The sequence below is a fragment of the Moschus berezovskii genome, chromosome 1, assembly GCF_049115385.1.
Source record: "Moschus berezovskii isolate FMDL1 chromosome 1, NW_MosBer_1.0, whole genome shotgun sequence".
NCBI classification, from domain to species: Eukaryota; Metazoa; Chordata; class Mammalia; order Artiodactyla; family Moschidae; genus Moschus; species Moschus berezovskii.
This window is the reverse complement of record NC_142460.1, coordinates 104,082,198-104,109,433: the sequence shown is the minus strand read 5'-3', so window position 1 is coordinate 104,109,433 and position 27,236 is coordinate 104,082,198. Positions and strand designations below refer to the sequence as shown.

Below are 27,236 nucleotides of genomic sequence, written 5' to 3'. Positions count from 1 at the left end.
CAAGATTGGAGGTACTATCAGTGTTTGAGGTGGATTAAAGAAATGTAGAGAGTTAGTGGAAGGCAGCATTAAAAACTTCTTAGCTATAATGCATCACTTCTTCACTACACTGGAAACACCAACCAGGAACTTATGTGGCTAAGTTGACGTTGTTCAGTCACTCAGTGATGTCCAACTCTTTGCGACCCCATGGACTGCAGCACACCAGACTTCCCTGTCCTTCACTATCTCCCAGAGTTTTCTCAGACTCATGTCCATTGAGTCAATGATGCCATCCAGCCATCTCATTCTCTGTCACCCCCTTCTCCCGTCTTCTGTCTTTCCCAGCATCAAGGTCTTTTGTTGTTGTTAGCTGGTTTAATATGGGCATCATCTTTATTTTATTTTTTAATTGAAGTATAATTGGTTTTTAATGTTGTATTAATTTCTGCCATACAGCAAAGTGACTCAGTTATACATATATATGTGTTTTGTTGTGCAGTCACTATATACATTCTTTTTAATATTCTTTCCCATATAGTTTATACCAGAATATTGAATATGGTTCTCTGTGCTATGTAGTAGGACCCTATTATTTGTCCATTCTGTATGTAATAGCTTACATCTGCCAACCCCAACCTCACTCCATCTCAACCCCTTCCTGCTTGGCAACCTCAAATCTGTTCTGTGTGTGAGTCTGTTCCAATTTCATAGATAAGTTCATCTGTGTCATATATTAGACTCCACAGAAGGTGATACATATGGGGCAGTGCTTTATATTTGATACTTGGATGTAGGTGGTCAGTAACCATTGGTTATTTGTATAGGAGTTTCTGTATATTTATCTGACCCATTCACTTTCTTAAAAAAAAAAAAAGAATTGGTAGGTTTAACCTAATCTTGTAGCTGGTGGTCACATGGAGGTAAACAAAGAGAGGAAACTCTTTCACGGTCACACTGTAATTCTTTCAGAGGCTGAGCCAAAAATAGCTGAGTCAACTGATTCGGGTCTGAATGTTCTTGCTTATTAGTTATTTTTGGATGTTCAGCACTGTCAGGCATTATATAGAGAAAAAACTTAAAAAAATATTATGGTGTTTAAGGCCTTCACTTACAATATTTTCCAGTTTCTGTTATTAATATGGTGAGCTCCTTTCATTGTTGAGCATCTGGCCTTCCTGGGCTAGATGCAGGATGATTGCTGGTCAGTGAAGCAGGCTTTATCCAGACAGCTCTCCTGGAAGCGTCTCTGTGGTGAATCCAGGGAATCCAGAGTAAAAAACACAGGTCTCTGTTCCTCAGCTGTTGTCTGTTTTCTTGTCATCTGCCTTTTCTTTGATTCTTTACCATCCTCTAGTATTGTTTTTTTAGTGGAATGTCATTTTGTACTTTTTTAATATATGCAAATATTTGGTTATACACACACAGAATACCTCCAGCGTGGGGGGTGGGCAGTATTTGCCTCTGTAGAAGGAAATAGGGAACCAGCCTTGTTTTCACTGTTATATCTTCTGGTACTGCTCTTTCAGTTCAGTCGCTCAGTTGTGTCCGACTCTTTGCGACCCCATGAATCACAGCATGCCAGGCCTCCCTGTCCATTACCAACTCCCGGAGTTCACCCAAGCTCATGTCCATCGAGTCGGTGATGCCATCCAGCCATCTCATTCTCTGTCGTCCCTGTCTCCTCCCGCCCCCAATCCCTCCTAGCATCAGTCTTTTCCAGTGAGTTAACTCGTTGCATGAGGTGGCCAAAGTATTGCAGTTTCAACTTTAGCATCAGTCCTTCCAATGAACACCCAGGATTGATCTCCTTTAGAATGGACTGGTTGGATCTCCTTGCAGTCCAAGGGACCCTCAAGAGTCTTCTCCAACACCACAGTTCAAAAGCATCAATTCTTCAGCACTCAGCTTTCTTCACAGTCTAACTCTCACTTCCATACATGACCAATGGAAAAACCATAGCCTTGACTAGATGGACCTTGGTTGGCAAAGTAATGTCTCTGCTTTTAATATACTACTCTTTAGCACTACTTTTTTTTTTTTTTAACTCTGAGTTATTTTCTCTCTATTTGCAGAGAGCAAGGGCTACTCTTTTTTTTTTCTTTTTTACTTTACAATATTGTATTGGTTTTGCCATACATCAACATGAATCCACCATGGGTATACACGTGTTCCCCATCCTGAACCCCGCTCCCAACTCCCTTCCCATACCATCCCTCTGGGTCATCCCAGTGCACCAGCCCCAATCATCCTGTATCATGAATCGAACCTGGACTGGCGATTCAGGGTCTTTTCCAGTGAGTTGGCTCTTTGCATCAGGTGGACAAAGTATTGGAACTTCAGCATCAGTCCTTCCAATGAATATTCAGAATGAACAATGGCATTGTCACATGCATAATAATCAGAGAAAGCAGTTTTGTCATATTCTTGATTACAGAAGCATGGTTACACTCTCTGAGCCGTCCCTGTTTTAGGTGAGCTTCCTCTACTATTGTGGAAGCATGAGGGGCTGGGCACTCTGACTGGTGGAGCCCACTAGTTAGGGGTACAGTCAAAGTTCTCTTCTTCTCGTTAGGGGGAAAACTGGGAGTGGCAGAGTGGGAAGCCTTTCTAATAGTTGTGGGTAAATTAAGTAAATATTCAGTAAGCCTATAACGGGCCAGGCTCTTCACACACAAGTTAACGGTGACTGAACTGGTGGATTTAATAGCCAAACCTCCCAGAAATTGGTGCACAGTTTCACATGTAATACCAGAATTTAAAGCTGACTTTTTTTCTGAAATGTTCTGGTGAGGCAGAATTTTTATAGATGATTCCAAGTCTTGCCAGTCATGTCAGGAATGTAGATGACTGTATTTGCGCACGATTTTTATTAAATTATGTAGTGGGAAAATTTTTTTTTTTTTTTAAGGAAAAAGCCTCATAGAACCACTATTTCCATAGCAACAGGAAAAGCTGGCTGCTTTTCCTGTCTCAACTGACCAGCCCAAGAATGACTGGTTGATAGTTTCATAAAAGTCAAAGGAACACGAAAAGAGAAAGTGCTGAGAGACAGATGCAACATTTTCTAGCTGTTGTGTGATGGTGGCTTAAATAAAGATTCATTTGCCTTTTTTATTTAATTGAAGTGCAGTTGATGTACAATATTTTATAAGTTGTTGTTGTTTTTCAGCCACCAAGTCACGTCCGACTCTTCACAACTGCATGGACTGTAGCACACCAGGTTTCCCTGTCCCTCACCATCTCCCCTAGGTTCATGTCCATTGAATCGGTGATGCCATCCAACTGTCTCATCCTCTGTCACCGTCTTCTCCTTCTGCCTTCAGTCTTTTCCAGCGTCAGGGTCTTTTCCAGTGAGTCAATAAGTTACAGGTATACAACATAGTGATTCACAATTTTTAAAGGTTAGTCCATTTATAGTTATTATAAAATATTGGCTATATTCCCTGTGTTGTACAATGTATCCTTGCAGCTTATTTTATATATAGGGGTTTGTCTTTCCTACTCCCCTTCCCTTATATTTCCTATCCCCACTGGTAACCACTAGTTTGTTCTGTGAGTCTGTTTCTTTTTTCTGAGACATTTACTAGTTTGTTGTATTTTTTAAATTCTGCATATAAGTGATATCATATACTATTTGTCTTTCTCTGTCTGATTTATTTCACTTAGCATAATACCCTCCACATCCATCTATGTTGCTGCAAGTAGCAAAATTTCATTCTTTTTATGGCTGAGTAGAATTCCATTGTATGTATATACATCTGTTGATGGACACTTAGGTTGCTTCCAGTTTTTTTGTAATTGTAAATAATGCTTCTATGAATATTAGGGTGCATGTATCTTTTCAAATTAGTGTTTTGAGGATTTTTTGGATATATACCCAGGAGTGGAATTTCTGGATTATGTAGTAGTTTTATTTTTAGTTTAATAAGAAACCTCCATACTGTTTTCCACAGTAGCTGCACAATTGACATTCCCATCAACAGCATATGAGGGTTCCCTTTTCTCTACATTGTTGCCAACATTTATTATTTGTGTTTTTAATGTTGAATTACATGAACTATTTATTTTGCATATTAACCTTTTATCAGTCATATCATTTGCAGATACTTTCTCTCAATCAGTAGGTTGTCTTTTTTGTTGATGGTTTCCTTCACTGTGCAAAAGCTTTTAATTAGGTCCTGTTTGTTTATTTTTCCTTCGGTCTCCATTACTCTAGGAAATGGATCCAATGGATCCAAAAAAGTACTGCCACAATTTATGTCAAAGAGTGTTCTTCCTGTGTCTTTCTCTAGGAGTTTTATGATTTTAGGTCTTACATTTAGGTCTTTAATTCAATTTGAGTTTATTTTTGTGTATGGTGTTACAGAATGTTCTGATTTCGCGTGTAACTGTTCATTTATCCCCACACCACTTGACAAGGTTGTCCTTTCTCCATTGTGTATTCATGCATGCTTTGTTGACCATAACTGCGTGGATTTCTTTCTGAACTTGATTCTGTTCCACTGATCTGTGTGTGGGTTTTTGTGCCAGTACCATACTGTTCTGATTGCTGTAACTTTGTCGTATAAGCTGGAGTCATTGGCCTTTTTGTGCCTCACCCTTAACTCTCCTGCAAAGGTGCGATTCCCCATGAACAACCAAGTGATAGCCCTTGTTGTATGCTGCCTCTTTCCTTAAAGTATTTGTCTTAGAAAAACTTACATGCACATTATATCCAGATGTGACTTCCATGCCTCTATTAATTTAACAAACAGAGCAACTGGGGGATGTGATTTGATCTTTGTTTTTGCATAGACAGGGTAAAAGATCTCAGCAGGCCAAGGTACCTCTTTATGCTGATGTGAAGAAGCTGAGGTGCAGTTGCCTTCAGATATCTGGAGGGTGCTGACTGGGAAGTTAGAAGTGTTGTTTGTATTGGGTTGGTCAAAAATTTCGTTTAGACTGAACTACTGGGTTGGCCAAAAATTTCGTTTGGGTTTCCTGAAAGAAATTTTTGGCAAACCCAATTCAAAGAATGCTTCTGACTTCCAAATTTTTGGCCAACCCAGTAAGTAGTTCAGAGGACAGAACTAGTACTTAAGGGTAAATACTGCGTAAATAATGTTGTTGGTTTAGTATGAGAATTTTCTTACATTATCTATTACCAGAGGTATGCAAGCAGTGGCAGGATGTCTGTCTCTCAAAGCTGCTACAGAGGGATTCTTGCTCTGGGTGAGAGGTTGGACTGGTTGATTTTTAGATCTTTTGGAAGGATGTTATGAGTCTGTAGTTGCATTAAACAAGTGGCATGCTTGTTAATATGCTGAATTATTTTAGGTAGACCCTAACACCTAGTCTGAATTAATAAAATATGTTGTCTATCAAAGAAAAACAAATTTGGACTTAGATTCATTCAAAAGAATTACTGCCATAAGGGGAGGGAGCTATTACAATAGAAGGGAGGAGTCTATTACCATAGGGGGAACATTTTGACCAAAGGATCTGCACGGGTCTCAAAAATTAGGAAGAAAGGAAATTTGTTTTATAGAGGCAGGTAAACACGTCTAGAAAGGACCAGATATGGGGGAGTAGGTGGCAGAATCAGACAGTAATCAATAAGTGTCTTTGCTTGATGTCAGCTGATTCTCAGATGATATCATTAAGGAGAGGTTGTTTGCTGGCTTGAGCAGAGGGTGGGTCAGAAGCTTGGGAGGAGAGAAGCCTAGCTAACATTTGGTCATCAGTTGGCAAGCATTTTGTTCTAATCAATCAGTGAGGACAGGCACCTCAGCTAATCTTTTTTGAGGCAAAGAATGGAAATTTGGTAGGTGTGTGTCTGGCTTTGGCATACGTAAGCCTGAGGACTAGCTAGGTCTTCTCTGAGTCTTATGGGGAGGGGTGGTTCTTTCTGTTCTGGAAAATAGGTTAAGGGGAATTTCCTTATCTGACTGTTTTCCAGGAGCTCATGGCTCAGGTAAAGTTTGACATGGTCATGGATCTGACTGTTGCTGCCATGTTCTTTCCTATTCTTATTTATTTATTTAACGTATTGTTGATTTACAGTGTTGTGTTAAATTTTTTTGTACATCAGAGTGACTCAGTTATATACATATATACATTCTTTTTCATTCTGGTTTATCCCAGGATATTGAAAGTAATGCCCTGTGCTGTATAATAGGACATTGTTTATCCATTCTGTATGTCATAGGTTGCATCTCCCAATCACAAACTCCTATTCCATACTTCTTCTGCCCTTCTCCCCTTTGGCAACCACAAGTCTGTTCTCTCTTTGAGTCTGTTTCTGTTTTGTAGATAGGTTCCTTTTTGCCATGTTTTAGATTCCACATAAAAGTGATAGCATGTATTTGTCTTTCTGACTGACTTTACTTAGTATGATGATTGCTAATTGCATCCATGTTGTTGCAGATGGCATTATTTTGTTCTTTTTTATGGCTGAATAGTATTCCATTGTATTTATGTACCACATCTTATTTATCCATTCATCTGTCAGTGGACATTTAGGTTGTTTCTGTGTCTTGGGTATTGTGAATAATATTGCTGTGATCATATGGGTGCATCTTTTTTTTTAAGTTTTATTTTTTGAACTTACTTCTTTTATATTGGGGTTTCCGGTGAACAGTGAAGAGCCTCAGCCATACATATACATGTACCCATTCTCCTCCAAAGCCCCCTCCCATCCAGGCAGCCACATAACATTGAGCAGAGTTCCATGTGCTGTACAGTGGGTCCTTGTTGGTTATCCATTTTAAATAGAGCAGTGTGTACGTGACCATCCCAAACTACCTAACTATCCCTTCCCTAGCAACCATAAGTTCGTTTTGTAAGTCTTTGAGTCTCTTTCTGTTTTGTTAAGTTCATTTGTATCATTTCTAAAAGGTATTGTTTTTCTACATTCCCTTTCTGCTGTTTCTCTGTTAGTGTAAAGAAATGTCACCAATCTCTGGATGTTAATCTTGCGCCCTGCTCCGTTGCTGAACTCGTTTATCAGTTCTCGTAGTTTTTGTGTGGGGTCTCTAAGGCTTTCTGTATATAGTAGCATGTCACCTACAGACCGTGACAGTTTTACCTCCTCTTCCAATTTGAATATGAACAATTATATGTCAACAAATTTGATGACCTAGAAGAAATAGACAACTTTCTAGAAACACACAGTCCATGAAAATTGAATAAAAAAGAAATAGATGATTTGAACAGAACAATCACTACAAGTGAAATAGAATCTATAATTTAAAAACAAACAAAAACTCCCTACAAACTAAAGTCCAGAACCAGATGGCTTCACAGGCAAATTCTACCCAACATACAAAGAAGAACTTTTATTGATCCTTCTCAGACTCTTCCAAAAGATTGAAGAGGAGGGAGCACTCCCAAAGACATTCTATAAAGCCACCATCACCCTAATACCAAAACCAAAGATACCACCAAAAAAGAAAATTACAGGCCAATACCTTTCATAGTGAATATAGATGCAAAAATTCACAACAAAATTTTAGTTAACCACATCTGTGATCTAAAGATCATACACAGTGACCAAGTGGGATTCATCCCAAGTTCACAAGGATAGTTCAGCATATGCAAATTAATGTGATATACTACATTAAACAAAGAAAAGACAACCACACAGTCATCTCAATAAATGCCAAAAAAAAAAACCCATTTGACAAAATTCAACATCTTTTCATGATAAGTCTTACCAAAATGGATACAGAGGGAATGTATCTCAACTTTTAAAAAACTACTTATGACGAACCCACAGCCAATATAATCCTCAACAGTGAAAAGCTGAAAGCTTTCCCACTAAAATCTGAAACAAGGATGCCCACTCTTAGTCCACTTCTATTCAATACAGTATTGGAAGTCCTAGCCACAGCAATCAGACAAGAAAAAGATACCCAGATTGGAAGGGAAGAGGTAAACTACATGCATAAACTGCATGTCACCATATGCAGATGACATGATATTATATATAGAAAACCTTCATTCTTTTCCGTGATTATGACCTGAAGTCCCTGACCTGGGTTTTTCTGAAACCTGCCTATTACTCCTCAGGTAGAAAGAGAGAATGTCAGTGAGATACAGTTACTAAGAAGGACAGCAGTGATCCTTTGTTTGTGACACTAATTCTTCTCTACTATAATTGTATGTATCTTCTGGCTTGAAAAGTAAGACTAGCCAAGGGTCTCAGGGGATCTCAGAATTCTTACCCAGTGTGCAGATCCCATTCCTCACCCATTTCTTTTGCATTAAGTTAATATTTTCTAATGTAATGTTTTGATTAATGTGTTTTTTTAATCAATAAACTTTGTTAGAGCAGTTTCAGGTTTATGGAGAATTTGAACAGAAAATATGCAGTTACCATATATCCCCTCACCCCAAGTTTCCCTGTTATTAACCTCTAGCATTTCTGTGGTATGTGATTACACTTAATAAGCCACCATTATTATTAACTAAAATCAATAGTTTACACTACAGTCATATGTACAGTTTACATCACCTAATCATCATTCCTTCCCTCCCTGCAAAGTTTTGGCAACGGCTGTGGTTTTTTTGTTTGTTTGTTTTTTAACTGTCTACATAATTTTTTTCTTTTCCAGAATGTCATATTGTTGGACAGTGTGCATCATTTTCCTTCTCTAGGTTCTGTTTCTATAAATTGAACCGGAAGCACATTAACTTTTTTAGCAGCCATTTGGTAAGGTTGATTCAACTATGTTTGATAGCAAACTCCTGATTCTGTTCACACATGCTGCTGGTCCTACCCTATGTAAATAAATCAGTTTTTAGAGTCAATACAGGGCTTTTCTTATATTGTTTCAGTTTATAACCTTTGGGAGTCATGTATTTTCATACCATGCATGTTGGCCTGTTTTATGTTTATCCAAGCCATGGATAAAATATTTGTACCAAACAAAGCCAGGAATGGAGCCCTGTAGCTGATCATGAGAGACCTAGTCATGTTATTTATTAGTCACCATACTTTGGCAGTTGAAGGTTAATGGATGTGATTTTTCAGCTTCTTATTCTGCTTCTGAATTATTAATAGTTGACAAGATTGTTTCCACTGAGTAGAATCCAGTCATATGAGATCATATACGTATGTGAGACCACATCAGAGCCAGTGGTGGTTCTTTATTCTATCTTTGGTCCCCTCTCAGCATATGGAAGTATATAATAAGTAGTGCTCATCAAAACAAGTAGTGCCATCATGTCTACCATCTTGGAACTTTGGACCCTACTGCAGTTCAGAGTATTGAGCAGCTTACAGAAGGGCCTTTCCCCTCCAACAGTATTCCTGATGAAGCTTTTCAGCCTTCCTAAAATACGTGGCAGAGATCTTTTCTCTTCAGCATGTGTGACAGAGCTGCCAACAGCTTATTGTTTTGCATTAAAAACAACTCAGTAGGCCATTCTTAATTGCACTCTGTTGAAATATCACCTATTTGTAAAGGTCATAGACTCCAAACAGCAGAGCTTTGCAGAGTTTGAATTGCATTAATGTAGGTGATGTTCCTGATTGGCTGATATACTGTTACCCAGAGTACAGCTTTCTGTCTGGACCACTGTCCCAGATCAGTTACTGTGTCACCCTTGAAAGCTCCCAGTCCTTTCATGGAATATCATAACATGGAATCTAGTATGTACAGCAAACCGTGAGGAATCTTCTTTGGTTAAAGGAAGAGAAGGTAAAGAGTGGGTATTTACTTAATATGGCGTGTTCTGTCTGACAGGTCACTGCTTTGGGACTTTCGTGGTTTTTGTTGTTTTCTATACATATCCCACAGGCATTCTAGTTGTGATTCTGTTTTGACATGAATACGTTTTAGCCCCCAGGTTTTGTGGTGAAGTAGCTGTTAATAGTAGCTATTATTCCAGACACAGCATTTTCTTAAAGAAGAGACCCCACTCTAAATGGTTGAGTCACATAACTTTTTCCTTTATTGATTGATTCAGTTAAGGCTACCTTTTTTTGGAACTATACAGGGCAATTCATATCTGTCTCCCGCAATTTCACTGCAATGTGTGAAAGAAAATGAAATTATACAGAGATTTCTTTGCAGTCTTTAGGAGGAAGAAATTCTCTAATTCCCTCTGTTTTGCTTTTAGCTGTGAGAAGCCTTCTTCAACAGTGCCAGCCATCTCTTTCCCTGCTCCTCCCATTTGCTTCAGTAGTGTTGTGATTCCCCAGTCAGTGTACCTGTCTACTTCCAAGAATCTCTTCACTGACCCCACTGCCTCTGTCTCCTGGAGCTCCAGTCTCCCCTCCTCCACCCCTTCCATGCTGAGAAAACTTCAGTTGCTCCTTGGTGCTAACAAAGTCAAGTCTGAATAAGTTTAGATGGACAGTCTAGGCCGTTGATGCATCACCAGCCCACACTTGATCCTCATCTTCTCTTCTTTTCCTTCTTCTTTAACTAAAGGAAATTTCTCACTTTCTTAAGCATAATGAATCCCCTGTCCTCATATTTGCTCTTCCTCTCCTTTCCGTAGTCTGGTATGTCCTTCCTTCCCTCCCCTCATAAGTGATGCGTTATTTTTAACCTCCAGCTCAAATTCTGCTTCATTCATTCGAAAAACATTTATCGAGTACCTTCTGTACAACCAGGCACCGGTCTATGTGCAAGGGGATCCTGCAGGGAACAAAGCCAAGTCTCTGCCTTCACAGAGCTCACATTCAGCTGACAGAGGGGAAATATTAAAGATATATGGTGTATTATATTCTGAGAAGGCTATGGAGGAAAAACACAATGAGGGAGATAAAAAGGAAGATTGCGTTTTTAAATGAAGTAGTCACCAAAGGTTGATAGCTAACTTTTTTACCTGAAAGAAGTTGAAGGTTCAGTCATGGGCTTCCCTGATAGCTCAGTTGTTAAAGAATCTGCCTGCAGTGTGGGAGACCTGGGTTCAATCCCTGGGTTGGGAAGATTGGAGAAGGGAAAGGCTACCCACTCCAGTATTCTGGCCTGGAGAATTTCATGGGGTCGCAAAAAGTCGGGCACACCTGAGCGACTTTCATTTTCACTCATGTGAGCCTGAGTGGAAAGAGCATTCCAGTCAGAAGCAACAGCAGATGCAGAGGTCTGGATGCAGGAGAGTGCCGGTGTGACCTGGGAACAACACAGAGGCCACTCTGCCTGGGATACTGAGAAATCAGTTGAGAATATGAAGGAAATGAGGAATGTTGAGAGTTTGGAGAGAGAGGTAAACCTGTAGCATAGTGGCAGAGTGAATAGGCCAGGGAGATAATCAGGAAACACACTTGCAGTTCATAACACTGGATTTAAATGTCTTTGACCTCTTCCTTTGAATTCTTATAGCAGTTGTTACTCATGCTTCATCTGGTACTTGGCATAAACTACTGTTTATTGTTTTCAGTGTCTGGCCTAAGTTTCTAACTTGGTATTTGTTGTGGCCTTTTTTTTTTTTTTTTTTAATATGTTATACCCCACCTGTCTCCTCAGCTGCTTTGATGTAATTTTCAATATGCAAACAGCAGAAAAGGACAGAAATAATGGAGAGTATCAGAACAAAATGAAAATATGCTTGAGTAGAATTTAGTGATAGCTGAAAAGCATTTGGAGAGGAGGAATCTTGAATGAAAAATTTTTAACCTCCACTATCTAAAACAGGGAGTCACAGAGAGTTGGACATGACCAAGAGACTGAACTGAATCTGAAACAGGACAGTTTGTTGAAATTGAATGATACTAAAATCATTACTGTAATAATTACAGTGAAACCCACCTTCTCATTGCCTCAGTTGTTACCCCACACATCCACCTTGATCCCAGAATAAAAGTTTTACATATAACCAATATATTCAGTCAGTTCAAGTTGTTCAGTCGTGTCTCTTTGCGACCCCATGGACTGCAGCACGCCAGGCTTCCCTGTCCAGCACCAACTCCCAGAGCTTGCTCAAATGCACGTCCATCAGGATGGTAATGCCATCCAACCATCTCATCCTCTCTCGTCCCCTTCTCCTCCTCCTTTCAACCTTTCTCACCATCAGGGTCTTTTCCAGTGAGTCAGTTCTTCGCATCAGGTGGCCTAAGTATTGGAGCTTCAGCTTCAGCATCAGTCCTTCCAGTGAATATTCAGGACTGATTTCCTTTAGGATTGAGTGGTCTGATCTCCTTGCAGTCCAAGGGACTCTCAAGAGTCTTCACAGCATCATAATTCAAAAGTACCAACTATTTGGCATTCCCCCTTCTTTATGGTCCAGCTGTCACATCCATATATGACTACTGGAAAAACCATAGCTTTGACTATATGAACCTTTGTCAGCAAAATGATGTCTCTGATTTTTAATACACTGTCTAGGTTTGTCTCTCATAACTTTCCTTCCAGGGAGCAAGCATCTTGAATTTCATGGCTATAGTCACCCTCTGCAGTGATTTTGGAGCCTGATTCCACTTTTCCTCCTTCTGTTTGCCATGAAGAATTGGGACCAGATTCTTTGATCTTAGTTTTTTGAATGTTGAGTTTCAAGCCAGCTGTTTCTCTCTGCTCTTTCACCCTCATCAAAAGGCTCCTCTTCACTTTCTGTCATTAGAGTGGTATCATCTGCATATGGATTGTTGGTATGTCTCCCAGCAGTCTTGATTCCAGCTTGTGATTCATCCAGCCTGGCATTTTGCATGATGTATTCTGCATGTAAGTTGAGTAAGGAGGGTGACAAAATACAGCCTTGACATACTCCTCTCCCAGTTTTGAACCAGGCTGTTGTTCCATGTCTGGTTCTAACTGTTGCTTCTTGACCTGCATACAGGTTTTTCAGAAGACAGGTAAGGTGCTCTGGTATTCCCATCTCTTGAAGAATTTTCTACAGTTTGTTGTGATCCACACTGTCAAAGGCGTTAAGGTAGTCAATGAAGCAGAAATAGCTGTTTTTCTGGAATTCCCTTGCTTTTTCTATGATCCAGCAAATGTTGGCAGTTTGATTTCTGGTTCGTCTTTTCTAAATCCAGCTTGTACTTCTGGAAGTTCTTGGTTCACATATTGTTGAAGCCTAGCTTGAAGGATTTTGAGCATTACCTTGCTAGCATGTGAAATGAGCACGGTAGTTTGAACATTCTTTGACATTGCCTTTTTTTGGGATTGGAATGAAAACTGACCTTTTCCAGTCCTGTGGCCACTGCTGAGTTTTCCAAATTTGCTGGCATATTCAGTGCTGCAGTTTAACAGCTTCATCTTTTAGAATTTGAAATAACTCAGCTGGAATTCCATCACCTCCACTAACTTTGTTTGTAATAATGCTTTCTAAGGCCCACTTGACTTCACAGTCCAGAATGTGCTCTAGGTGAGTGATCACACCATTGTGGTTGTCTGACCTTTTTTGTATAGTTCTTCTGTGTATTCTTGCCACCTCTTCTTACTATCTTCTGTTCCTGTTAGGCCCATACCGTTTCTGTCCTTTATTGAGCCCATCTTTGCATGAAATATTCCCTTGGTATCTCTAATTTCCTTGAAGAGATCTCTAGTCTTTCCCGTTCTATTGTTTTCCTCTGTTTCTTTGCCTTGTTCACTTAGGAAGGCTTTCTCATCTCTCCTTGCTATTCTTTGGAACTCTGCATTCAGATGGATGTATCATTCCTTTTCTCCTTTGCCTTTCCCTTCTCTTTTCTCAGTTATTTGTAAAGCCTCTTCAGACAGCCGTTTGCCTTGTTGCATTTCTTTTTCTTGGGAATGGTTTTGATCACCGCCTCCTGTACAATGTTACGGACCTCCGTCCATAGTTCTTCAGGTACTCTGTCTATCAGATCTAATCCCTTGAATCTATTTGTCACTTCCACTGTATATAAGGGACTTGACTTAGGTCATACTAGATACATTACTGTGGAGAAGGCAATGGCAAGCCACTCCAGTACTCTTGCCTAGAAAATCCCATGGATGGAGGAGCCTGGTAGGCTGCAGTCCATGGGGTCGCTAAGGGTCAGACACGACTGAGCGATTTCACTTTCACTTTTCACTTTCACACATTGGAGAAGGAAATGGCAACCCACTCCAGTGTTCTTGCCTGGAGAATTCCAGGGAATGGGGAGCCTGGTGGGCTTCCGCCTATGGGGTCACACAGAGTTGGACACGACTGAAGTGACTTAGCAGCAGCAGCAGCAGCAGATACAGTACTGTTGTGGATTTCTGATTTAATTCTGTTGAGGTCAAAGAACATACGCTGTATGATACAGATCTTTAAAAAGTCATTGAGACTTTCTTATGGCCAAGCATATGGTTTCTCGGTGTGAACATTATTCACGCGAACATTCATGTGAACATTCATGTGAATTCATGTGAACATTGTTCAGTGAACATTATTCATTGAAAAGTGTAATCTACAGTTGTTGGGTATAATTCCTATAAATTTCTATTATGTGAAAACAGTCGTTAGTGCTCTTTATATCTTCTGTATGCTTGCTGATTTTTTTTTGTCTAGTTATTTGATAATTACTGAAGAGTATTAAAAGTCTCCAACTATAATTGTTGATTTATCTGTCTCCTTTTCCTTTTTCTGTTTTTGATTTATCTGTATTTTGCTTTCCTATTCCTTCTTCCTTGTTTTCTTTAGGGCTATTTGAATATGTCTTAGTATTTGTGTTGATTCTTCTGTTGTTCTTTATCTTTTAAGTGGTTGCTGTAGGAATTACAGAATACATCTTTACATTATTGCAATCTGATTAGAGTTAATATTTTACTACTTAACACAAAATATAGGAACCTTGCAATGCTAGAGGTTCATTTACTAATCTCTCATCATTTAATTCTTTCTATGGTTTCCATTTCTCTAGTGAGGTTCCCTTGTATATTGAGTTGTTAGGGCTATCGTTTCCTTTAAATCTTTAAGCATAGTTATATATGCTTTAAATTCCTTGTCTGCTAACCCAGTATTAGTCATCTCTGAGTCTGTTTCTATCAGCTTCTTTCCCAGTTAGAAGTCACATTGTCCTGTTCCACATATTGGGAAACTTTTGATTCTGTACTCATCATTGTGGATGATGTGTTATCATCTGGATTTTGTTGTCTTCCTTTAGAGACTTTTGAGTTTTGTTCTGATAGGTTATTAATTTACTATTAAATCAGCTACATATTTTTGAGGCTTGCTTTTAAGCTTTGTTTGGCCAGGTCTAGAATATCCCTGATCCTAATACAGGGCTTTTTTTTTTTTTTTTTTTGGTCTCAGTGGACACCCAGGTGTTTATCAAGGCCTTTTCACCTTAGAAGTCAGTATTCCCTTGTCTTCCAGCACTCTGTACCCTCCAGAAGCTCCATTTGTCTCCCAGCAGTTGAAAGCTGCTCCCCAGCAGTTTTTCTCTGACAGGCCTCTGGAGTCTTGCCTGTATATGTGCAGCTGAGCAATCAGGCAGAATTCACTTACTTTGCTTTGTGCTTAGTCCTGTCCAACTCTTGGTGACCCTCTGCCTAAGGGGACTCTATCTATATAGAGTCCTAGAGCTCCATCTCAATTCAGCTTCCTCCTTTTCAAAATTCTCCCCATTGCCCAGCCCCAGACTCCTGTCTCTAATTCTTCAACTCCACAAGACTGCCGCTTTCCCCTTGGCCTCAGCCTGGAGAGTGCATCCAGGTAGGACCCCAGGGCAGTCACAGGACACCTTTGGTGTATCTCCCTTCTGGCAAGGATTGCAGTCCGGCTCTGCCTTTTGTCCCAAATTTGGAAATAACTTATATATTTACATTTATATTTATATATGGATAATTTTGTACCTACTAATGTTGGGAGAGCTACTCTGGTTCAGCAGTATTACTTTATAGTGGCAAGATTTGGAAGTCTCCAGTTTGCTGGGTTTTTTCCTCAGTTACAATAGCTTAATATAGTACCTTTTCTTAACTTTCTTCTTCTCACTTCACTTCCTACCCTCCATCTCCCAACAACCAAGATCTCAAAAGAGAAATGGTCCACAATCTCTCTCTCTCTTGGCAGACAGCAAATTGGTGTCTAAAAGAAACTGGGTACCACCACAGTGCACAAGTGTTCCTTTTCCTTAGGTTTGTAATTACGTTGTTAACTTGAATTGGGTTTGGCTATATAATGTTAGGGTTAAACTTGCTTTTCCAGTTGACTCTTTACTGCTCTTGTTATCAGGTAATTATTTTATCCAGTTAAAATGGGCAGGAGTGCTGGAATTTAAAATGTGTCAGCAATCAGGACCCTGATAGGAAATCATTAAGGACCCTGCCCTCGGAAGAGAGCTTTGTCCTAATTGCTACCCCACAGCAGCATCCATCAAGATAATCGTTTGACTTTCCTCTTAAGTAGACAGTAATCAGTTAGATAATCAAAGGGTAGGAAGCCTTAATTACATATATGAATTCCCTGTTTTGATTTTTTAATAAGACAAAGGGGGATTTCTGACTAACAGAAAATGCCACCCTACTCAGGAGCTTTTCTTTGTAACTCTGCTTCCCATAAAAATAAGTCTTCCTGGATTCTTTTAGATTTTCTTTTCCTGACAGAAATAAAAAGCAAGAATGGAAGGACCATAATATACCATGTAGCAAGAATGAAAGTTTGCATAGGACAGTGCCCCCAGAAAGGAAGGCGGTTGGGGGTCCCAGCCTAGTTGTCATCCACTGCATTTCCTGGTACTTTCATTTTTCATTTCTAGTTACCAGTGGCCCTGGTCTGTGTCCTGACATCTCCAGATAATGCCAACTGTAGATAATGCCTCCATGACATGGGGTGGTGATACCCAGAAATTATTTTTTAATGTGTTTGGGAGTCTGAGCTTCCCATTACACTCAGATGGCTCTGTAGTAGTAATCCCTGTTAGGACAACAGGCAAGGTTTATGAATTTGACCAAGGAACTACATTAGTTATTTAAAGTTCAGGCTGCATTTCACAGTTGCCTAATCTGTTTTTAAAAAACCTTTATTTTCTAATCTTAGTGAGACTCATTAATTTTTGCCACCATAGATTTTTCTCAGGGTGTTGCTTTCCAAAGCAGGTTAGGAGTAGCCAAGCATAGACAGGTGGAGTATACAGGCGTCAGAGACTTGAAACCAACTGGGGGACATTGCTTTTTGCGAGGGAGCAAAATGGGTGGACAACCAAATGAGAAAAAACACTGTGTCAGCTGTATAGTGACACAGCACTCTGTGGTTCTGACCTCATCAGGGGCCCCAGGGATCCTCAGCCCCCCGGCACACCCCCAGCTCAGGCTGTCCTCGGAAAGTCCCTGACACCTCCACACTTGGAGCAGCTCGTGTTATTACTAACGTGGAGAGTGGGCTTAGGATTAGACCTGTTGTCAGGAGCTCCCCTTACAAGTTGTATTTTAACATGTCTGAACCTTCTCCCATGTAAATCAGACATCAAGTCTACCTCTTGGGTTAATATACACATCAAACACAAAAGAAGTAGAATAAGGCCAGAGACTTAAATAGATGACAGGAAGCATTTTCCCTGTTTCTTCCTTCTCCTCCCCTTCTTCCCTCCCGTCTACTCCCCTCATGTGAAGAAGGTTATGCAGGTTTCTGTTTTGTAGATGAGATAACTGACCTCAACAGTATCAACACAACGGATTTGTGTCAGGCACGCTCAGATTTTTTTCTGTGCTGGCAGAACACATTCATGACCTGATGTGTGCATAAAACTGTCTTCACACCGTGCGTGAGGTGTCTCCCTGCAAGAGCTCAGCTCGTTCCTCAGCACTGCTGGTTCTCACAGGACTTCTGCAGCCCAACCCTCCAAGATGCACGTGTAGGCATGACACTAACAGCTGTAGAGGGTTTTCATCTGCCCTCCTGCCTCCTGGGCTTTTTGTTGAGACCCTCATAGGCCTGGTGTAGGATGTTTTAACTAGAAAACAGAACAGTGAAGGATCTTCTGAAGAAGGTGAGGCCATCAGTGTTTCAAGAGCATGGCTCAGATAGTGACCCAGCTAGTCCTAGTGTGCCCTTTTTTTTTTTTTAATGTTTACTGGAGTATAGTTGATTGACAGTGTTGTGTGAGTTTCAGGTGTACAGCAAAGCGACTCAGTTATGCTTATATCCACTCCTTTTTTTTTTTTTTTAAAGATTCTTTTCCCATATAGACTATTACAGAGTATTGAGTAGAGTTCCCGGTGCTATACAGCAGGTTTTTATTAGTTATCTATTTTATGTATGGTAATGTTTATATGTCAGCCCCAATCTCCCAGTTTATGCCTCCCTCCTTTGTCCCCGGGTAACCATAAGTCTGTTATCTACATTCATAACTATTTCTGTGTTGTAAATAAGTTCATTTGTTCCCATTTTTGAGATTCCACATATAAGCGATATCATATTTGTCTTTCAGTGTCTGACTTATTTCACTGAGTATGACAGTCTCTAGATCCATCCATGTTGCTGCCAATGTCATTGTTTTGATTTTTTGTGGCTGAATAATATTCCATTGTATATACATATACGCTTTTTTATTTTTTATTGGAGTATAGTTGCTTTATAATGTATTAGTTACACAGCAGAGTGAATCAGCTATACATATACGTATATCTCCTCTTTTTAAAATTTCCTTCCCATTTGGGTCACCACAGAGCATTGAGTAGAATTCCCTGTGCAATCCAGTCAGTTCTCATTCCTTATCTGTTTTATACATGGTATCAGTAGTGTGTATACCTCAATCCCAATCTCGCAGTTCATCCCACCTCCCTTTCCCCATTGGTATGTATACATTTGTTCTCTACCTGTCTCTGTTTCTGTTTCGCAAATAAAATAATCTGTACCATTTTTCTAGATTCCACATATATGTATCAGTATCAATCAATGCAGTATTTGTTTCCCTCTTTCTGACTTACTTCAGTCTGTAGGACCATCCACATCTCTACAAATGATTCAGTTTCATTCCTTTTTATGGCTGAGTAATATTCTTTTTTAAAATTAATTTATTTTAATTGGAGGCTAATTACTTTACAATATTATTGAATAATATTCCTTATCCATTCCCCTCTTGATGGAAATTTAGCTTGCTTTCATGTCCTGGCTATTGTAAATGGTGCTGCTGCCATTAACATTGGGATGCATGCATCTTTTCAGATTATGGTTTTCTTCAAATGCATGCCAAGGAGTGGGATTGCTGGGTCATATGGTAGTTCTGTTTTTAGTGTTTTGAGGAACCTCCATACTGTTCTCCACAATGACTGTGTATCAGTTTACATGCCCAACAATGCTGTGGGAGGGTCTCTTTTCTCCACACCCTCTCCAGCATCTATTGTTTTGTAGATTTTTTGATGATGCCCGTTCTGACCAGTGTGAAATGATACCTCATTGTAGTTTTGATTTGCATTTCTGTAATAATTAGTGATGTTGAGCATCTCTTCAAGTGGTTTTTGCTCATCTGTGTGTCTTCTTTGGAGAAATGTCTGTTTCGATCTTTTGCCTACCCAGGCAGCTCAGCTGGTAGAGCATCAGACTTTTACTCAGAGAGCCCAGGGTTCAAGTCCCTGTCCAGGTGCCAAAAATAAATAAATAGATCTTTTACCCGTGTTTTGACTGGGTTATTTGTTTGATACTGAGCTACATGAGCTGTTTGTACCTGCTGCTGCTGCTAAGTCACTTCAGTCGTGTCCGACTCTGTGTGACCCCATAGACGGAAGCCCACCAGGCTCCCCCATCCCTGGGATTCTCCAGGCAAGAACACTGGAGTGGGTTGCCATTTCCTTCTCCAATGTGTGAAAGTGAAAAGTGAAAGTGAAGTCGCTCAGTCATGTCCGACCCTTAGCGACCCCACGGACTGCAGCCCACCAGCCTCCTCCATCCATGGTATTTTCTAGGCAAGAGTACTGGAGTGGCTTGCCATTGCCTTCTCCGGTTTGTACCTAGTGTGGGTAAAACCTTCTGGGTCCCTTGAAAGTGACTGTCAGGCTCTTTCCAGGTCAATGCCAAGAGCATGGCAAGTAGAGGAGACCCCTGGCCTGGACCGCCCAGTTCAGATCTGGGCTGTACCACCAACCAGTGACCTTGGGCACCTCCTGCACCCAGGACCTTAGTTCTTCCAAATGGAAGATGAGGGTGACAAAAGAACCAACCTCCTAGGGTGTCTGATGATTAGATGAGGTGGATAATACAAGTTCAGGGCTCAGAGCACGCTGGCACACAGTAATCACTTGCTCCATAACTGTTAGCTGCTGCAGTGGTGGTTACTCCTTTTTCACCTCATAGAAAACTTAAACCAGCATTTCTTCCTCTGCTGTGAAAAGTCACTGTCCTGTTTCTTTTCAGTTGTGGTCTTGTAGATCATGGGGTTTTTTAATGGATGTTTTTCAGTCAGTCTTTCACAATTTCCATGTCCAGCCTCACACTTTCTTCCCTCACAGCTGGTTCTGAGAGAAATCTCCTCAGGAGATGTTCTGCCAGGTGTTCCCGCCTATCTCCAGTCAGCTTAGCAACATACCAGCTTATTTTATTATTTCTTCACCTAGTTCATTATTAACTGTGAGCTCATGGAGAGTTTTGCGGCCTTGGGAAATGAAGGTGAGAGGCCAGGTTCTGTGTAAAAACAAACTGCCTTGTGGATGGGAATTTTAGGAAAGGTGTTTTCTGTTTGCAGGTGGAGCAGGAAGTATGGTTTCACTCCTATCTCTGAAGTCAGTTTCACTTTAGGCAATAGGGTTAAATATTAAGGACCTCTAGTTTGAAACAGCTTGTGTATATATGTGCTACGTCACTTTAGTCATGTCTGAATCTTTGTGACCCCATAGACGGCAGCCCACCAGGCTCCCCCGTCCCTGGGATTCTCCAGGCAAGAACACTGGAGTGGGTTCCCATTTCCTTCTCCAATGCATGAAAGTGAAAAGTGAAAGTGAAGTCACTTAGTTGTGTCTGACTCTTAGCGACCCCATGGACTGCAGCCTACCAGGCTCCTCCATCCATAGGATTTTCCAGGCAAGAGTACTGGAGTGGGGTGCCATTGTCTTAACTGTATAAGAAATAAAGAAAGACTTGATAACGAGGCCAAAGCAGGAGAAAGTGGGAAATATGGCTCTCATTCCGTCCATTCTGCTCCGGCTCTGCCTGCATCCCCACCAGCAAATTACAGAACCGCCAGCAGAAGGCTCCTGGAGTACAGAGGAGACGGTTACATCACAAAATCAGACCAAGAGCCGATGCCTCTCACATTCTAGGCTCAGCCTTCTCATGTGGGAAGACAGTTAGGAACAGAGATGCTGGGATGTTTATCTCAGGGCCTTGTTTATTGTGAAGAATAAGGCATGAACAGGCAGAGCTCAGTCTCCCGTGAGTACCTCTGTCTGCGTGTATGACTCGGAAGGCTCCATATCCAGAATGCTTGGTGTTATTATCCGTATTCCTAGGAACTCAGCCTTCGGGGTGGCAGCGATCAGAGTTGTTTCCTGTATCAAGCTTGATGTGCTTATGAGGCCTGTGAATCCCGAAAGCCCTGGTTTGCTTTTTTCCTTGCAGCGGATGGAATTACAGCTCTCACTTCCACCCATCTGTGAGGCACTGAGCTTTGAAATGGGCTAGTACACTCGCTCTGCCCTGCATCCCTCTCCCTGGGGCTCTCCCAGATCATCAGGGCCACGTTTTCCACTGGGTTTACTTTAAATCTGAGTGTTACAAGGGCATGTCCGGGGCTGTCATTGTTTCTTCCTCTTCATGTTCAGCTAGTTTAATTTTCAGCTCTTGTTACTGGACTTCATTACATGGAGGAAAGAAATTTGCTCTAGCAGATAGTATCTTTCTCTTCCAATTGGAGAATCACTCCTGATCAGTTCTGTGCCTGGTGGGTTCGATGGTCTAGATATGGTGCTTTACGTTTAAGGATAAAGCACCATAAAGCACAAACTGAGACTGTGTTCAGATTTGGCGCTCCTACTTTTCTTTTGAGCATGGCACTGATTTAGCAAATCAGTTTCTCTGTACAGCATCTTAGGCTGAATCTACTGTTTCTCTTCAGCCCTATCATGGGTCTTTGTGACAGCACCCCTAGTTGGTTGCCCTAGTTTGCTTCTAATGTTGCAGTAAGATCCCCAATTAGCTTCAGTAAACACCACTACCTTCAGCCTTTGTGCCCCAAATGCCTGTGATCTCACGGCACCCAGATGGCAGTGTGGCCCTGGTAGCACTGCCCTTCTATAGATCAGAACACAGACCCAGCAGAGCAGTGGGACCTGCTCAGGTTATACAGGGACCTATGGCCAGATTAGCGCTCAAGTTCGCAGCTTCTCAGTCCCTTCCTGTGCCTTCCAGATGCTTCCCCTAGGCACAGACATAACACAGGCACAGCAGTCACGGCCATTTACTGACCATCAAAAGGGTGCCGGACCCACATGTCAGTTGATCCTCACAATTCTGGAGAGTAGTGTTTTGCAGCTAAAGAAGAAACTAAATAACTCAGCCAGAACTGCTCACTAGTCATCACAGAATCCAGGTGGAACCAGGTCTGTGTGAAGTCACACCCTGCATGCCCCTTCCTGCTTTGCAAGTTCCAGGTGGTTTAGAAACGCCTCAGTGACTATGTAAGAAGTAGAAAATCTGCTCACCCTTCCCACGCCTCCATTGGTTTGATCAGAGATAGTCATTTCATAGCTGTTCCGTGCCGGACCAAGTGCTAGGCACTGTGAGTGGGAGACAGCGCCCTTTCCTCGGGGCGCTTATTGCTCAAGGCTTCCCCCCACTGCCCCTTCTCTCTCTCCTGCAGCATCCACCCCTCCCTCTCATTGCCAGAGTTGCCAGTCTTGTCTGCATTGTGCTCTGACGGTTCGTCTCTTTCTGTGTTCAGTGGCCACGTTAGGACTAGGTATACGTGACCAGTACTGTGTGTAAACGGGGAGGCCCTCCTGTGCCTCCAGTTAGTAACACTTAGGTGAGGACTTGCGGAGTCCCAGGCTTCTACTGTGTACTCCTTCATCTTCTCAGCCACTTTATGTGGGGCAGCTGTTTTCACTGTGCTCATAGAAACCCTAGCTCAGAGAGAATAGGTAACTTGCCAGCAATTGTGGTGCCAGTGATGGTGATGCTGGGGTGTGGGCACAGGCAGGCAGGCCCTGGAGCCCAGGCTTTTGTCTGCCAGCCACTGCAGTGTCACGGGCAGGCTTTGGTCACATGCAGTGGAGGGTCCAGCACAGGATATGCCAGGACAACAACAGAAAGACGCTTTTATCCACAAGTCCCACTGGTTTGGTAGATTTCCCTTCCTTCTTAAAAGGGCTGGTATTTTCTGACATTGGAGAAATAATCCTTCCCCCTAAAGTGAATTAAACAAAATAGATATTTCACTGAGATACAGGATAAACATGCCAGAAGTCACAAAGAATCTTTACAAAATCAAGTTCTTAGAAATAGGAAGACAATGCCAGTGATTTCACAGTGGGCCAGGGAGAGCAAGCTGCTGCCCACTCTGATTCCTAAGATGGACAGCTCAGAGTAAAGGAGTATGTGGGATGTTCAGCCAATGTTTGTTGAACATCTTCTGGCTGCAGAGCCCTGGGAATGAAGGATGAGTAAGAAGTAGTTCTGATATTCACGTTCACAGGCTGACAGGGAGGCAGGGAGACAGTTACAGGGAGCACAGTGTAGTTATGGACCAGCCACGTGGCTGCTTAGTTATTGACAGAAGGGCTCAGAGACAGGGCCAGAGCTGAGCCTTCCACGTCTCGTGTGTGCAAGAGTGTAATCTGGACCCCAGAATGGCGTGATTTCAGGGACATTTTGACGATGTATGTAGATGATGTGAGAGCGTCGTTTCAAACGAGGCTGCCCTGGTAAACATGGTGTATATGGTTATTATACCTCAGTAATCTCTCACGCTTTGCTTATCAACACTGGAGAAAATGAAATCTTGTGGATTTCTCATGTCCCAGAATCTGTGAGATGTTAAGCTCCTCTTGATTGACTCATCTTTATACCCCAGGTGCTAATATAGCAGAAGTCCCAGAAATATCTGAACCAGAGAACTGGCTCCCCATTCGTGAGGCCTGGAGGTGAGAGAGGACGAGCCTGCATAGGGAGGGGCATAAACCAGCTGAAGAGGACTCTGTGGACCAGCCCCCTCCCGGGGCCCCGTCCTGCCCTCCTTACCCCACCTCACTGCTGGATCCATCAACGCAAGGAGCAGCAGACAGAAATCCTCACCTTCAAGAGCTGTTAGTCATTCCCTGAATGCTTCCTCTTTTTTTTAAAAGCTGTCTTGTTCCAGGCAGGATTTTAAGACAGGTGAGCATCTGCTGGGTCCCAGGCATATCTGCAGATAGCTCTGCTGTCTCCTCAGATGACCTGTTCTCAGATAGACTTCCACAGTGACAGCACGGCCTGGCCAGGAACAGGGCATCTCCATTCTGCAGCAGCTCTGCTTCCAGAGGGTTCCAGGGTGGCCCCAGCCATGGCACCTTTGTTCGGTATCTGGGTTGTTCAGGATGATGGCTTGTGTTATCAGAAAGGACCTATCACCTTCAATTATTTCACACCTGTGGAACAACCACATTTTTTAGTTCTCAAGGATGTCATTAGAAAATCCCTTCCCTAGGTATCTCCAAGGAGTGTAAGGGCCTCGAGCAGAATACGATGACAAGCCCGGGACTCAGTGCCACCCTGCATTGGCGTATCCTGTTTGAAATTACGGTTCTGGGTATGTGTTTGTGTGCACACTTACCTATTTATTACTCCAGCTTTTTTCTCCAGGAGAGGGGGACTAGGGTTTATAAGGTAGAGGCTCTTGTTATGAGCCTTGATTGTGAATTTTTGATTCCTATTGGGCAGCCTTTTTCTCCTCCATTTACACAATTGTGTTAACCTACGTGGTAAAGTAGGTGTAGGGCTTGCAATTAAATCCAGCAAACCATGTGGCAAGAAACATTAAATTTGCTTATTATACCTAAGGGTTGCTAAGATGAAAGTGAACTCAGTGAATGTTGAAAACATACCTAATTGGGACACCTTAGAAAAAGAGAAATGCTGGTTGTTTGGTTGACGTGGTTTAGTTGAATGGGAAGAAGGCAAATGCCCATAAGCTGAGCGGGTCCTGCTCCCCTTAGGACGGGGTGAGGACAGGAAGTCCAGCTGTGCTGAGTGGTTCTGGGTACAGGTTAGCGGTGCTACTCCAAATGTTGCCTGGGGGCTCGGACCCCACCCCACCCCTTCTAACCAGAATCTGCATTTTAACGAGATCTCTCTGTGGTTCTTCAGTTCAGTCGCTCAGTCGTGTCCGACTCTCCACAACCCCATGAATCACAGCACGCCAGGCCTCCCTGTCCATCACCAACTCCCGGAGTTCACTCAAACTCATGTCCAGAGAGTCGGTGATGCCATCCAGCCATCTCATTCTCTTTCATCCCTTTCTCCTCCCGCCCCCAACCTTTCCTAGCATCAGTCTTTTCCAGTGAGTCAACTCGTCACATGAGGTGGCCAAAGTATTGCAGTTTCAGCTTTAGCATCAGTCCTTCCAATGAACACCCAGGATTGATCTCCTTTAGAATGGACTGGTTGGATCTCCTTGCAGTCCAAGGGACTCTCAAGAGTCTTCTCCAGCACCACAGTTCAAAAGCATCAATTCTTCGGCGATCAGCTTTCTTCACAGTCCAACTCTCACATCAGTACATGACCACAGGAAAAACCATAGCCTTGACTAGATGGACCTTGGTTGGCAAAGTAATGTCTCTGCTTTTTAATATACTATCAAGGTTGGTCATAACTTTCCTTCCAAGGAGTAAGCGTCTTTTAATTTCATGGCTGCAATCAGCATCTGCAGTGATTTTGGAGCCCAAAAAGATAAAGTGTGACACTGTTTCCACTGTTTTTCCATCTATTTCCCATGAAGTGATGGGACCAGATGCCATGATCTTTGTTTTCTGAATGTTGAGCTTCAAGCCAACCTTTTCACTCTCCTCTTTCACTTTCATCAAGAGGCTTTTGAGTTCCTCTTCACTTTCTGCCATAAGAGTGGTGTCATCTGCATATCTGAGGTTATTGATATTTCTCCCAGCAATCTTGATTCCAGCTTGTGCTTCTTCCAGCCCAGCGTTCCTCATGATGTACTCTGCATATAAGTTAAATAAGCATGGTGACAATATACAGCCTTGACGTACTCCTTTTCCTATTTTAATACTGAAGAAGAGCTAGATCAGAAAACATGAGTTGGACCAGCATTTGAGACTCCTACACTTGCTGCCTCAGTGAGCAAACTCCCAAGGGAGTTTATTCTGTGCCTGGAATAGACTCATCAGCTATGTAGTGCTTCCTGGGGGCAAAAGCATGATGCTGTTTTTAACAGTACCATTTTCTACTTAAAAAGAAAATTTATTAGAGTACAGTTTATTTACAATGTTGTGTTACTTTCAGATGTACAGCAAAGAGATTCAGTTATACATTACATATATTCACTCTTTTCAGATTCTTTTCCATATAGGTTATTACAGAATATTGAGTAGAATCCCTGCGCTATATACAGTAGGTCTTTCTTGTTCTTATTGTTGTTCAGTAACTAAGTCATGTCCAACTCTTTGAGACCCCATGGACAGTAGGGGTCCTTGTTGGTTATCTATTTTATATATAGTACTGTGAATATGTTCATCTGAAAGCCCTAATTCATCCCTCCCTTCCACATTTCCTTTCCCCATTTTCCCTTTGGTGACCATAAGTTTGTTTTTGAAATGTTAGTCTATTTCTGTTTTGTAAGTAAGTTCACTTGTATCATTTTTTAAATTACATTCCATATATGAGTGATAGATTTACCTTTCTCTGACTTACTTCACTAACTGATAATGTCTAAGTCCACCCATGTTGCTGCAAATGGCATAATTTGTTCTTTTTTAATAGCTGGATAATATTGCATTGTTAGATGTACTGCGTCTTTATCCGTTCTTCTGTGATGAACATTTGGACATTCTATGTCTTAGCTAGAAGCTGCAGTGAACACTGAGGTGCACGTATCTTTTTCAACTATGGTTTTCTCCAGATACATGCCCATGGGTGGGGCTGCTGGATCATATGGTAGTTCTGTTTTTAGTTTTTTAAGGAATAATTCAGGGCCGTTTGTGATTCCAAACAGATTAAAAATGTTTGTTCTAGTTCTGTAGAAAATGCTTTCAGTAATTTGTTGGGATTGCACTGAATCTGCAGGTTGCTTTGGGTAGCATCTTGAGTGTTGATTCGTCCAATCCAAGTACATGGTATATCTTTCCGTTTGTGTTATCTTTCAGTACTTTTATCAGCGTCTTAGAGTTTTCAGAGTAGAGGTTTTTGCCTCCTCAGGTAGGTTTATGCCTGGATTTTTTTTTTTCTGATGTGATGGCAAATGGGATTGTTTCCTT

At 41.6% G+C, this 27,236-nt stretch overlaps 1 protein-coding gene across 9 annotated transcripts in view; it reads left to right on the top strand.

Annotated features, from left to right (window-relative positions):
* The window catches only part of VPS8 (VPS8 subunit of CORVET complex), a 313,442-nt gene that overhangs the window by 279,131 nt on the left and 7,075 nt on the right, over positions 1-27,236 (top strand). For 5 of the 9 annotated variants that reach the window (XR_016038004.1, XM_055408827.2, XM_055408831.2 and 2 more), the window contains exon 46: positions 3,152-3,351. The exons of 3 other annotated variants lie outside the window; for them this stretch is intronic. Coding sequence is in view for 5 of the 6 variants with exons in the window: in XM_055408827.2 (XP_055264802.2) it covers positions 3,152-3,351 (200 nt within the window). In the remaining variant the exon portion in view is untranslated. Of the gene's footprint in view, positions 1-3,151; positions 3,352-23,842; positions 24,092-27,236 lie in introns of those variants that run through there. One more of the 9 variants, XM_088838476.1, reaches the window with a different exon arrangement.